The sequence below is a fragment of the Sphaeramia orbicularis genome, chromosome 9 (genome assembly GCF_902148855.1).
Source record: "Sphaeramia orbicularis chromosome 9, fSphaOr1.1, whole genome shotgun sequence".
NCBI classification, from domain to species: Eukaryota; Metazoa; Chordata; class Actinopteri; order Kurtiformes; family Apogonidae; genus Sphaeramia; species Sphaeramia orbicularis.
This window is the reverse complement of record NC_043965.1, coordinates 32,778,075-32,791,878: the sequence shown is the minus strand read 5'-3', so window position 1 is coordinate 32,791,878 and position 13,804 is coordinate 32,778,075. Positions and strand designations below refer to the sequence as shown.

Sequence of the window (13,804 nt, the reverse complement as noted above, 5' to 3'; positions counted from 1 at the left end):
CTTTATTTTAGATGACATTTAAAAAAAAATACACAGGCAATCATTTGTTCAGTCATATGCACAGTAAGTGTCCAGTTCAGTTCCAAAGCTTCCAGTGGCTTCATCCACTTCTGCAGAAAAACAGTAGCCTTTCCATCGATATAATATTGCAGTCTTATTGAGGTCAGATCTTCTAAGATCACTGATTTCCATATGGAGATAGTTGGAGGTTCATCTCCGACCCATTTTGCAATAATAGTTTTTCTTGTCAACATTAAAAGTGTTTAAGTACCCTCTTCATGATATATCAAAGTATCAGAAACATCTCCAAGTAAACATAGTAATGGATTTACTGGCACTTGTTTGCCTGTTTCTTTAGTGATGTTTACACATACTGCCTTCCAGAATATCTGAATGATGTTACATTCCCACAGACAATGAAGCCTTGTACCAACTTGACAAAGAGCAGCAGAAAATATCACATTCTTTCTGCTCCTTTTAATCATCATGTGGTAATTTTGCTGACATGTAAAAGCGGCTTTTCTTTTTCTTTCTTGTACCATATGAAATAGAATTTTAAAAATTAAAATGAAATAAAATTGATAAACTAAACTAATTGTCATAATTATAATATAGATAATACGGTGTACTTTATTCTTCTATGTCTTCACAATACCATTAAAAACACTTTGAACTGACACAGAGGTGTTTCCTGATTTGCTTCAGTAAAGAGTTTCATCCTGATTCTGAACAAATTAAGTGGGTAAAACTGGGCAGATGGTGTTTCCTCTGTGAATATATATGGGCATTTATGAACGTCACATGTCCTCTATCACCCAAGGGCAGAGCAGCACAACACATAAGAATGAGGAAAAATGAAATGCTGATTTCTCTAATGATAATAAATTCTGTAATGTTTTTTCAGTGTTTGTGTTGGTAGTGAGTCCAATAGTTCAGTAATACACCATTTGGTAATTTTTTGGCACTTTATTTTTATTTTCATCTTGATGTTCTTTGTATATGTATGAAAATGACACCGTATTGCCTTTACATATGAAATGTATTATATAAAAAACTTGCCCTCAAATAGTCTGTGTACTCTGATAAAGTGATTACTCACAATCACACACAAAGAGAAGAATCACATTGAAAGCGAATTAGAAACCTTCACATCTAGTAATAAGTTCATCTTTGAAGATCAAAATATGTGTTTCTTTTAGAGGCAGCTTTGCAGTTAAAATTATTGAGCCCATTTGCTGTAGAAGCATATTCAAACTGCACTATTTATTTTTTCCAGGAATGTTTCTTTACTACTTAGTTTTGAGAGTTGTTTTTGGGCATTTACCCCTGAAATACAGGCTGGTTTTCTGCCACAGTGCCATTTTTAGTCCTACCACCAGATGACGCCAAAGAAATACTTTTTCCTGCATAGTATATTAGCTGTATAATTCATGATTACATAATAATTATCAGATCATAACACAGTAGGCCAGTAACACTTACGTAATTTGGAGACGATATAAAATCATAACAATATTACTTTCACCAGCATCATTAAAATACAGAGCAGATGAAGAATGAGACCTCTGTAGGCTGAACTGTACTGTTCTATATCCTGAATACTTCAACTTCCTTTACTGAAGGATTGTTTGCATCTAAGTCATCAGGTAAATAAAAGGTAACATTTGATAGCAAACCTTTTGCAACCAGTGGCTGTTAAGTATGACTCAGACTATTCCAGGTTATGATCAGGCTTGTTCTTTAGTTCTTGTCAGCCTGGTTTGCTGCAGGTGAGTCACGGGCTCAGTTCAAGAAAATGCAAATTAGCTTTTTGTTAGTGAATAAATTGAGTCAAAAGTGTATACAGTTACCGTAAAAACATACATAACCTACTAAGAGTTTGAAGCTTGGGGTGTTAAATACATCTAATTTAGCTGTAAGTAATTTAACCTGCGGAGGGCCATGAAAAGAGGCGAAGAAGGATGTGTGTGGGAGTGAATGTTCTTGGGTTACAATCTTGTCTTTGTGTCCCGGTTGATTTAGATGGTGCATTTTTATTACATGTAAATAACAGCTTCAACGTGCAGCGACACTGATAAGCAATGATTGTAATTTTGTTTTTACTTTTTATAAGCACTAAGTATTAATTTTTCATAAATATTTTTACTACATAATTTGCTATAACCGTTTTTTTTTCCTACCTCTTCCATTTGTTGATTTTTGTTCACGTTACAATTCTAATGAAGTGGGAGCGTCATGTAAGCAGATACTCTAATTTCCGATGTGTCATGAACTCCCCATACTAAACATGGCGACCAGCTACCCGTGAGAAGGAGGGGGGGCGAGCTGAGCTGGAGGTTTGTTCAGCCATGTTAGTTTTCTGTGCTGTTCGCGAACGATGAGAGAGAGGAGCCATGGCCTTGTCATTGAGCGGAGACGATGAGGAATATGATTCAGAGTCTGAACAGGTCAGAGCTTCAGTATTTCGTCGTGCGTCCAGTGTGAATACATGTATTTTTTTTTGTTTAAGTGTAATGTTTATAGCTCTGTTTCTTAACGGAATGATGTGTTTGAGGTTAACGTTGTGTTTATACCCGCTCTTCTGCTCTGCATCTAGTCGGGTCGAGAGGTGAAATGTGGCTTTTTGAGCTCCATTTACATTTTAAATAGTTATAAAGGTGAACGTCGAGCTAAATGTTGTGTATTGAGAGGTTAGAGGAGCCTGGCTACTTGTCAGGATAGATAACCCTGACCGTCCAAAAGCAGTGCTCTCTCCTCCTACTTGGACAATATATATCATGCTGTCCACAACTGACCCATTTTACACAACACTTCTTAACATAAACAGAGGATTTTCTCTGTTTTTCATTCAGCTTCAGTTTCAGTTGGCTCTGGCTATAACTTGTAGGTCCTCCAGTAGGTAGTTGCATGTACAACTTCATCCTGTTTTAAGCTGCTGGACATGAGCCTCCCTTGTTTCCTCTTACAAAATGGTTTTCTTGTGATTAATTTCCTCACACTTCCTAAACTTACCCCACCAGCCTGTGCCTTTAAGAAGGCTTTGGGCAAAATGTTGTTCAAGCAGGGACTGAGGAGGGGGATGGGGGACGGAACAATAGTGGCTCTACTTCTGTTGCTTGGCTGACCACTGGTTCCCAAACTGGGGTCCAGTGACCCCTCAAGTCCCAGCAGAATTATCATTATTTCAAGGTTGCAAAAGGAAGAAGAATAAACAAGTCTTGTGATGCTGTTTAATTTTTACTCTCCTTCCTAAATGTGCACAGACGAGTGAGGATTTGTCTCTTCCTGAGTGCTAGATTTTGATCTGTTATTGTTGTTGTGCATTGATACTTTCACAAAGGGTTTTATAGGGTTGTCCAACAAGTCTTAACACTTGTCTAGTTCAGGAGAAATGTGAGACCTGCTCACATGAGCCAGCTCCTTGTGTGTTACACAATGTTTTTACCCACAGCACCCACTAAGAGTTGATGAGAGACGTTATTCTGACATATTCTTGTTGTGACACATTGTTGGAGCCTGTAACACCAATAATGTGTGTTAAGGACCACTGTATATGAGCAGCAGATGATGAGCCTTGTGACTTCCTCCCTCAGAAATCCATGTTGAAGCTGAGTCAGAAGACTGCACTGAAAATATAGGCCATGTTTTTGTTCAGGAGCTCTGAGCAAACCAATCCCAAATTCCTGACATATTACTCGACAGAGTTACAGTAAAGAAGGGTCAGCTGATTGTAGCGCAGGGAACATGTTCTACCGGAGCAGCTCTTTGTTTGTTTGCAGCCATTTTTTTGTGCTACTTGATATAATATCAGGGTTAAGTTGCAGAGTAGAGGAACAGCATTTTCAAGGATTTAAATATAAAACATTTCTTATTAGAAAACAAAATGTCATGTACTTTGGATGCAAATTTAAGCACAAAAAATGCTCAGAGGCACAGCCAACCTAATTTTAGACAAGGTATGAAGAAAAACAGTTAGATCAGGTCAGGAAAATAATGAGGAGGCTGCACTAAAACGGTGTGCTGACAGTCACAGCCATCCCTGCAGCAGCAGCAGTCCCGCTTTGATGTCGTCTTTCCATATTTCCACAGTAGTCAGACAGATTTATGCAGATCTGTCAGATGGATTTTGCTCTATCTTGAAAAAATGCTCCAACAGTGACAACATACCTATTGTGTTGAAAAAAATTGTAGTTTAAAAGAAAAATGTAATGATTATAAAAGTATGCAATTCCAAAACACACCTGAGGGCATGAAGGAATATGTTATGTAGATGACTTGATATGGTTCCTTTTTATAAGAGTCAACAGATTCAGGACTGGTTTCTGTTCTTTTTCTATGTTGTTTGTGAGATCACTGTTGGGCTGGTGTGTCTTTCTCTGGCTGCTTGTCTGAACGCAGCACTAGAAAGTGCATGATCACAGACCTGAACAATGTGCAGCAAAAGGGTATGTTGTAATCTAATAACAGTAAACGGCACATGCACCAAATCATAACCTGCTACGTGTGCTTATTTTTATCCTTCTATTGCAGTCCTGTATTCAAATAGTTGCCACTAGCAAGGCAAATGTGTTGCCAAGGTAACCTCCCTGCTAGAACAAGAATCGCTGTAATGGTCTATGATTTGTCTTATTTTCACAGTGCTTTACAGTTCTACCATGGCAACAGGGAAGAGACTAAAAATAAATGTGAAAAATGCACAGCGAGCAAGAAGTGATTTTACCTCTTTAATTTGATGTTCAGTTGTAATTTGCGGTGAGCCTTGTATCTTAGAAATGATAAGTCACCTTAATTGTTTGTTTTTTTTTTCATTTCCATATTAATATGCACTTTAACAGAAAGGTCAAAACAGAAGCAATTGCAGCAGAGTTTCACCTGGTTATTTAAAAGGACATCATAAAAATAACTGTTGGGTAAATTGAACATTCATTCAAACATGGTTTCATAATTTTTGCCAATATAATTTAATTCCTATAATCATTTCATTCAGTAGCATTTTAATTTGTTCTTTTTTATTACAGCATAGCATTAAGTGAAAACATTCTTTGATTATTGGAGAACTAGTTTAAACTGCACAACAGTCACATAGAAACAGGGGGGAAAAATAAATTTATCACATACATTTGTAATTATTGAAAATATTTTACATTGAAGTAACATATCAGAAATGATTCTAGAAGCATAGTGAAGTGCATCATTTATTTTTTCTAGAATCAAATCTGTTGACCCTCCATTGGTAGAAATTCTCATTATTTTCTGGGGTTTTATCTTTCAGCAGCGGTCAGCCAACCGGCAACCAAAGCCTAAGATGGCAGCAGCGGCGGCGGCGGCTGTTAAGCTGCCGTCCAACCGCAGCTCATCTGGAGCCAGGCGGCGGAGAACACGATGCAGAAAGTGTGAAGCATGCCTTCGGACAGAGTGCGGAGAGTGTCACTTCTGCAAGGATATGAAAAAGTTTGGAGGTCCAGGGCGCATGAAACAGTCCTGCATAATGAGGCAGTGCATAGCAGTGAGTATCACTGAAAGACACAAATTATATAAATATACACAGGGGAACTAGAAAGATATCATACATTTTTAATAATCTGGTGTTGCGAAGAAAACATCCTTAAAAATAAATATGTTCTTTTTTTCCTGCAGCCGGTTTTGCCCCACACAGCAGTGTGTGTAGTGTGTAAAGAGGCGGGGAAAGAGGACACTTTGGAGGAAGAGGAGGACAAATTCAACTTCATGCTTATGGAATGCTCAATCTGCAATGAGATTGTTCATCCAAACTGTCTGAAGGTAAAGAAACCAAGTGCTGAGTCACCCACAGTGTGACTCATTGGTGTTTAAGTAATGGGCCAGGAATTCCAGGTTGTTGTAAACATAATTTGAGTGACTCATATCATCAGAGAAGCAACTGGATGTGGAAATGGTATTGAGGGTTTTATAACGTTGAACACATTCATCGTTCTTATGAATCACGCATTTTATGCCTCGAGTATGACATCATCATGTTTGAGGATTTGACTCCCACCACAGCATCCACAACAGAAGAGATCATGCACTTGGAGATGAACCAACACGGACAAAATTTTCAGTTTGTTGCCTTAAAAAGATGTGACAGTCGACTTTGCTACTTGTGCAAAAAGCACAAAACTAAAGCAGCACACACCCTGTATTTTGTAACTGTTGATGTTTTGTTGTATATATAAATACACACACACACACACACATACACACACACACACACAAACAGGTACAGCAGCATTTATTTGGTTGAACCAGTTTTCAGACATGCGCTATCAAGTTATTTTGCAGCATGCAACAGCATGAAACTTTTTGTGATGACATACAGCGCAGCTCGTGACATTAGACATTGGAGTTACTTATTAGTGCGTACTTATGCTCCATAAGAAGAAGTCTTTAATTTTACTTCCCTTTTCTATTTAATGCATGAAGCAATATTCTGCAATCTGCAAATATAGCCGATGTGAAACTCTGACCTCCTTAACAGGGACACGTCACAACAGTCACTTTCACTTCCCTCATCGTGTTTGTGTTAAACAAACTGTACACAGGACTCGGTTAAAACAGTGGTTGGTAAGATATGTCTCCTTTCTTCATTGGTTTTTAAGGTAAATGATGCAACAGGAGTGGTGAACGACGAGCTCCCAAACTGCTGGGAATGTCCCAAATGCAACCACGCTGGGAAAAGTGGAAAAGTGAGTACAACAATGTGTGAGTCTGAGTCATAGGGTTGAGATTAGGTAACAGTTTAGTAAGTGTGTGGGATCTTAGTTTAAGTGTTTCCTTAGTGGAAACAGTAAAACAATCACTGTTGAAAATAGTGGATTTTTTTTATTCTGGATCTTCTAATTTTTAGTTTCAGTATTGCTGTCAGTATTTTGGTTTATGTCCTTTTGCTGCTTCCTGTTTGTCATTTACATGTGGCTATTTCTCTCACAGAGGTGCAAAAACCACTGAAATTTTGTTTGGCAATGCAATGTTGTTTTCCTGCAGCTATAAGCTAAAGGTATAAAGTTGTTTTGTTGTTTTTGTCCCTTTTGGCATTGAAGCAAAAAAGGGGTCCAGGATTCAAGTACGCCTCCAACCTCCCCGGCTCTTTACTGAGGGAGCAGAAGCCTGTGAAGGAGGAGGGAGATGTTTCTTCTTCAAACAAGAGGAGGCCTGATAGAGAGGAAACGCCCAGATACAGACCTGATGAGGCTATTCATAGACAGCCACCACTACTCTCTCCCAGTACCCTGCCCCGGCCCAGACCTGAGGACAAACTGAGAAAGAAGAGGAAACTGTTTGAGGATGATGAAGAGGATGTCAATGTGAAGAAGAAGGTAAGTGTTTCATCACTGAGTAGGACTGAACACATTGGGCATTTCAGGTGCATAAGACTTAATGTTCCTTTTCCTGCAGGAAAAGTCAGACGATCCTTATTTTTCTAAACTCCTGCACCAGATTAAGACAGAAGAAGACGACGAAGACGAGGAAGAAGAAGAAGGAAGAGAGCCTCACTACCGGAGCGTGGAGAGGAAGGGACGTTTAGGAGACGCTGAAGAGGAAGCAGAGGACAAGGACTTCAAGAGTGAACTTCTGAATCCTTTCAGTAAAACCCCTGTTGCAGACAGTGACCAGTCTCACTGCAGCTCTCCACAGGCTGGCCCCAGCAGCGAAGGTGGAAGCGAGACCCAGGAAAGAGGTCCACGTCCAAAAGCTCGCCGTAAGCGCCGATTACCTAACAGGGAGCTGAGCCGGGAGCTGAGTAAAGCACTGAACCAGGAAATCCAAAAGACAGAGGACTGTTTGGCAAATGAAAACCGCCAGCCCCTCAAAGTAGAGCCAGAGACTGAAAACGAGGAACCCAAGAGATTGTTTCGTAATGGCAGCGAAATGGGGGATCAGAGGTCCCATCTCAAGACCAAAGAGATGAATGGCACCCCCTGGGAGCTGCGCCACTTCTATCCGAGTCAGATCACCCCACTTGGCTTCAACAGGAGCACCCCAACCAATAGGCCGGTGCCACCACGATCTCCACCCAAGTGCATCCAAATGGAGAGGCATGTTATTCGGCCCCCACCAATAAGCCCGCCACCCGACAGATTACCTCTAAAAGATGGGAAAACTCACACCATCCAACGTGAGGTTTGGATGAAGATCTTTCGCTATCTCTCACACCAGGAGCTGTGTATCTGCATGAGAGTGTGCAAGACATGGAACAGATGGTAAATGCACAGAACACAAGCTACAGTTTTCTGGTCTTCACACAAATTGCAGAAACAATAAAAACTTCAATAAGATACACAGAATATAAAACAAGTCTGACAGAGCTGGGCTGATAACATAAAACACAAAACTAAAAACTCTGCTTTTGACGCTAGGTGCTGTGATAAGAGGCTCTGGACTAAGATTGATCTGAACCGCTGTACTTCCATCACTCCACTCATGCTAAGTGGGATTATCCGCAGACAGCCAGTTTCACTGGATCTCAGCTGGACCAACATTTCCAAGAAACAACTAAGCTGGCTAATAAACAGATTACCAGGTATGTGTGATTCTTCACCCTGACATTTAAGTCACTTTCACACTTAATAGTCTGGTAGGCTTCGTTGGATTGGGGTAGGAACATTCAGCTGGTCCAAGTTTGCTTTCACACTGCGCTTTGTCATACTTTGTCTCTTTCGTGCTTGTGGTGGAACTGCATCAAAATGAATGACAAAACAAACAATGAACAACAAACCTCGCTCATCTATTAGTTAATGCAGGGCAACTTTAATTTCTGCCATAAGAAAACATAACATGGAGCTGCATTGTAGTCAGTTTCCTGCATTTGGTTCACTTGAAGTGGAATGAGAAATACGATTCTAGGTGGAGCAGAGTACACTTCTTTCATCCGCATTAGATCAGTTCCATTGTGCATTCACACCTCCCCAAGCAAACCAGATTTTCTGAGCAAATGAACTGGAGTTTAATTCAATGGGGCTGGTGTGAATGCACCCTTAGATAACCAGTCGTTTCTTGTTGAAGTTTCTGATTTTAAGGCTGTGTATTTTAGGTCTGCGAGTGTTGAAGTTATCAGGGTGTTCGTGGGCTGCTGTGTCCGCCCTCTGCACCTCCAGTTGCCCTCTGTTACGCACCCTGGATGTCCAATGGGTGGAGGGACTCAAGGATGCACAAATGAGGGACCTCCTCTCACCTCCCACAGACAACAGACCAGGTATACATTGTTAATCCATTCATTGCAGCTGCAGTAATGCTGGCAAAGACCTCAAGTCACTCTGCTTTTCAGAACGGTGATGGTGTGAATGTGTTCTGTGTGACTCATCTACAGGCCAGCTGGATAACCGCTGCAAGCTGCGAAATGTGGAAGACCTGCGATTAGCCGGGTTGGACATCACTGACACATCGCTCCGTCTCATCAGTCGGCAGATGCCTTTGTTGTCCAGGCTGGACTTGAGCTACTGCAACCACATCAATGACCAATCTGTCAACCTCCTGACAGCAGCAGGGACTACAACCCGGGACTCCCTCACAGAAATCAACCTGTCAGGTGAGATACGGGACCTAAGGAGTGGTCACACAAAAACAAAACAAACACAAATTTCTATGGGAGACATTGTGACTAGTCAAAGGAGACAACAACAGGTGTAACTGACATACAGTAGCTTATGTCCATGTAGGTGTGTTAGTGTTGTGCACAATGACTCACTGGACTCATTCTTCTTATCAGTAACACTTTTCTTGTTGTATCCTTATGGTTTGAACAATAATGGTGTAATTTAGATGCCTCTGCTGGGAAGATACTAGCCCCGGGATCCAAACACTTCAGCCAAAGAGCAAATCTTTATTTGGCCTGGCAGATCAGTCTGGCGCTGCTTCCATTCAGACTTCTATTCAGTCAGTACTGCTTATCTGATATGGGGCGTATCTAATGTACTTTGATACAATGACACGCTGCCACCTGTGATTCAAGTCAAGCATTGGCTTTTGTGTAGGAAAGACATACAGTCCTACTTTAGGAGGAGCCCCTGAACACAGTATTATATTCTAAGAGGCTGCACTGCCCTAATACAAGAGCTTTTTATTTTGTTCCTTTATAGTTTAGTGATAATTATATGGACTTTCTGTAATCCCTGATGTGTGCGTGAAGGATATGTGACTCTTGTGTTCTTATTTCCTTATGCTTATTCCAGACCACACACTCCACTTGCCCTCATCACTAATCTTTATTCAGTTTGTTCATTAATTGTCCAGGGACTGTAACTGATTACAGCCATGCTATAATTTTTAGATTAGTTTTTGAATGATTTTTTAATATGTTTTCATGATTCTGTTGCATTTGATCTGCATGAAATCCTCACTTGAAACTAATCGTAATAAACAGCCAAATCTGATTGGACTGACAACATCCCCAGTCTGGCACAGCACTAGTAGTTTTCATTTTAAGCAAAAAAAAACCAGATTGTACTTAAAGATCAATTACATGATTTGGTAAGGTTAATTTGGCAGTCGTTGTCCTGTGCTTTATTGTCGATTGGTTGTTGGTGGTATTTCGGTTAACACTCTTTGGAATTTAAAAAAACAAACAAACCAGAATTAGTTGGGAAGAAGCCTAACAACCCCAAAAAATCTGCAGATCCAAAGAGTCCACTGAGTCAGATGAGGATAACAAAAAAAGATCTGGAGTTGCTGCATTAAAGGTGCTTGCATATTGTGTTGCTTTGTTCTTCAGCAGAAAACCTGCCAAAAGAAACAATGCCAAGCTGAAGGATGGCGTCTACTGTTTTACAGACTCAGCTTAAATAACATCCACTGGCAATTAATTAGTTAGAGGCACCTGGACGGGCAGCAAGGGAGATGAGGTATAATGCACATCTTTATTTATTCAGGCAGTTGTATTATTATACTTGTACTAGAAGAGCTTAATTCATTATACAGAGATTAAGACAGAAATGCAGTGCGGAATATGGACTCTGTTGTACACTGCAGGGACTGAAGGTGGAGTTCTACCAGCCTGCACTACACAAAGTTCTTAAAGCTGATTAAACCTATGCTTAGATTTAAGTTGGGTTGAGCTACACTGGATCTAGAGGAGTCACCAAAACCACAGAACTGAAAGTCAATATATCTTTCCCTTGAGCAGAGTTACTCAGAAAACACCACAGTTTCATCTTTATCCTCTAATCTCTGTGCCTTTACTCTATGCTTCTGTCAAACAAACAAAATGATAAGAACGGAGACCTAATTTTTGCTCAGTGATAAGATCAGTACAAAGCAGCAGATTTACCCTTCTACCACAGGACTGCTTTATTTATAGTCTTTGACCAGATAACCATGGATGACCATGTAAAAAAAAAAAAAAAAGGGTGTAAAAGTCATGTTTACCTCTTAGATGTCAATAAGATGTAAATGAAAACACTTATCTGCAGAGAGAGCAAAGATAAAAAGTTAGCCAGTCACTTAGTTTGTGGACAATAGAAACAGGGTTAAACATCAATTATTAGTTTGTGATTGCTAGTTCTGGTCGACAAGGTGAGAAAAAGGTGGCATTGCATGTTTTTATTAACACTTACTTTTCAAATTTTTACTTTTGTAAAACACAAAGGAGCATAAGGTTAGAGACGGATGGATAAAGGCACAGTTCATTATACATAATTGTTTTTGATACGTAGCATAGAAAATAAAACAACCGAATAAAAGAGGACAGGATTAGCTCTATTCAATCCATTTTCTGAGAATAGCAGTCTCATCTCCAATGTTTTCTCCTGTCTTTCTTTAGCTGTAGTGTGTAAGTCATCTTTTGCAGAACAAATGCATGTTTGTCATGCTTACTTTAAGTGGTTTTCCTCACTGATCCTCCTCTCCATTTCCATTGTAGTTTGCAACCGTGTCACAGACCACTCGCTCAACTTTTTCAAGCGCTGCGGGAGCATCTGTCAGATCGACCTTCGCTTCTGCAAACAGGTGACCAAGACGGCGTGCGAAAGGTTTATCGCAGAGATGTCCGTGAGCGTCCCATTCAGACTCAAAGAGGAAAAACTGCTACAGAAGACGAGCTAGGACAAAGTGAACTGAGGGACTGTCTTTGCACTTAATGGAACAATTTTTTTTTTCCCTTTGTAAACCAACCCTGTGATAAGTCTCTGTATCAATATCACAATAAATAGAACAGAGATTTCAGGATAATGTGATCAAAAATCTGAAATGGACTCTAATGTAAAAAAGTGTTGAGGAAATAGCATGCATGTATTTGTGTTGAGATTGTACTTTTATAAAGATGTGCTTGTAACTGACTGTTGGGTTGTTTATTTTTAATCTTTAAATATTTGAAAACAATATTTTTATACAGGCATCATTTCATGAGTTTACAGTGTTTCTCACATCAGCTCAGGAGCTAAATATCACAGACTATTCAGCATGTGAAGTGAATATTGTTCCCGTTTTTCCTTTGCCTCAACACTACAGTGTCTCTCCTATGTGCCATAATCTGTATTCAACATAAATGTTAACTTCAGTATCAGATAAAAAAAAATATAACATGTACAGGAAAAATGTCAGACTAAATTATCATAATTCTTTTCTAAATAGGTAGAATGTATTTCAACAAAGATGACGCAGTAAACTAAAGTCATATGCCATGTTACACCCTCATTGTCAGAAAAACAAAACACATTTATGAACTGTTGCTGGACAGGGTTTCCTTCAACGTTAATTTATTGTTTTTTTTATATATATATATATATATAACAGTTTGTATTTATTCTGTAACTTGATATAGATGTCTTACTGAGCTGGGTTAAGTAATGCTCGCAAATAATTTATCAGGGTTGTTTGAGGCTATTGCAGCACCCAGTTACTGGGGTTTAACACCCAACAGCCAGTATGTGGGACTGACAACTTTCCTGACACTGACTTCACACAGCTGGCTCTCCAGTACAGGATTAAATAAGCAACTAATGAAGACCTTTGCAAATAAATCATTTGCATATGTTTGAACATAAACTCTGTACAGTAGGTGTTGTGTACTTGGGGATGTGCTGTGCTGTAACTGATCTGCTATCACCTCAGGTGAATGTGACGTTTATATTTGTAAATCCAAAACTAAGTGCTAAAATGCATTAAAAGACTTTCATTTGTATCAACACTGAGTCTTGTCTGTTTTCTTTGACATATTCCAATATGAGCAATGCCAAGTTGACTTCATCATATGTGGTCATGTAGAGCTTTGGAATTACATCATAAATTGTGATTATTTGTAGACATTTAATACAATAGTTTATCAGATGACCTTTTAATGTTTTGTTTTTGAATTATTAAATGTTTCTAGGTTGTTTTTCCACATCTCTTAGCTAATTGTTACTGAGAATCTTTTTGTTAGTAACTTGGGTATAACTATAATGAATATTTTGTGTCTTTTCCTGGATTTTTGACTTTCTTTTATACACAAGACCCACTGATGTCTTTAATCACACCTCAAATTTATGCCAAATGTTTTATTACTGTCAATATTTGGCTTAATGTTTATTTCTTATACTGTACGCTATTGCAGTGATATACCTGGGGCATTTTTGCTTCTTGGTTTAATTTGATCGTAAGAGTCAAGAAGAGTTGAAAACAACTGGTGCATCAAAATGTGTTGAAACCTAAAATACCATGATAGAAGCTGATGATTATGATGATCTTCTAATGTTTTAATTATTAAGTCAGAAATATCTGTAAATCAAGAAAAAGGCTGAACCTAGTTAGATTATTCTAGTTAGATTACCCTTCCTTTAAAATCTCATAATGTATCTGCTCCTAAATCTATTGG

General features: G+C 39.1%; 1 protein-coding gene across 5 annotated transcripts; it reads left to right on the top strand.

Annotated features, from left to right (window-relative positions):
• Positions 1–2,306: 2,306 nt before the first annotated feature.
• Positions 2,307–13,136, top strand: kdm2ba (lysine (K)-specific demethylase 2Ba). Of its 5 annotated transcripts, none has more exons than XR_003936241.1 (11): positions 2,307–2,447; positions 5,273–5,506; positions 5,638–5,781; positions 6,618–6,704; positions 7,050–7,334; positions 7,414–8,219; positions 8,376–8,539; positions 9,050–9,211; positions 9,326–9,544; positions 10,730–10,856; positions 11,873–12,007. XR_003936241.1 is itself a non-coding variant. In XM_030143074.1 (10 exons), the coding sequence occupies exons 1-10, from the start codon at positions 2,394–2,396 to the stop codon at positions 12,052–12,054; spliced, it is 2,328 nt and encodes a 775-aa protein (XP_029998934.1). In that variant the 5' UTR covers positions 2,307–2,393; the 3' UTR covers positions 12,055–13,136. The 5 variants fall into 5 exon arrangements, 3 of the variants coding, with proteins under 3 accessions (XP_029998934.1, XP_029998931.1, XP_029998933.1); XR_003936240.1 differs by having other exon boundaries at positions 10,727–10,856; XM_030143074.1 differs by lacking the exon at positions 10,730–10,856 and having other exon boundaries at positions 7,059–7,334; positions 11,873–13,136.
• The last annotated feature ends 668 nt before the right edge of the window (positions 13,137–13,804 follow it).

What these genes read in the sequence shown, in the direction of transcription:
- kdm2ba (XM_030143071.1), top strand. Translation starts at nt 2,394, where the DNA reads ATGGCCTTGTCATTGAGCGGAGACGATGAGGAATATGATTCAGAGTCT. An exon ending in TAATGAGGCAGTGCATAGCA is followed by an intron (nt 5,507 to 5,637) that starts GTGAGTATCACT and finishes TTTTTCCTGCAG; the next exon opens with CCGGTTTTGCCCCACACAGC. An exon ending in TGCAAGACATGGAACAGATG is followed by an intron (nt 8,220 to 8,375) that starts GTAAATGCACAG and finishes TTTTGACGCTAG; the next exon opens with GTGCTGTGATAAGAGGCTCT.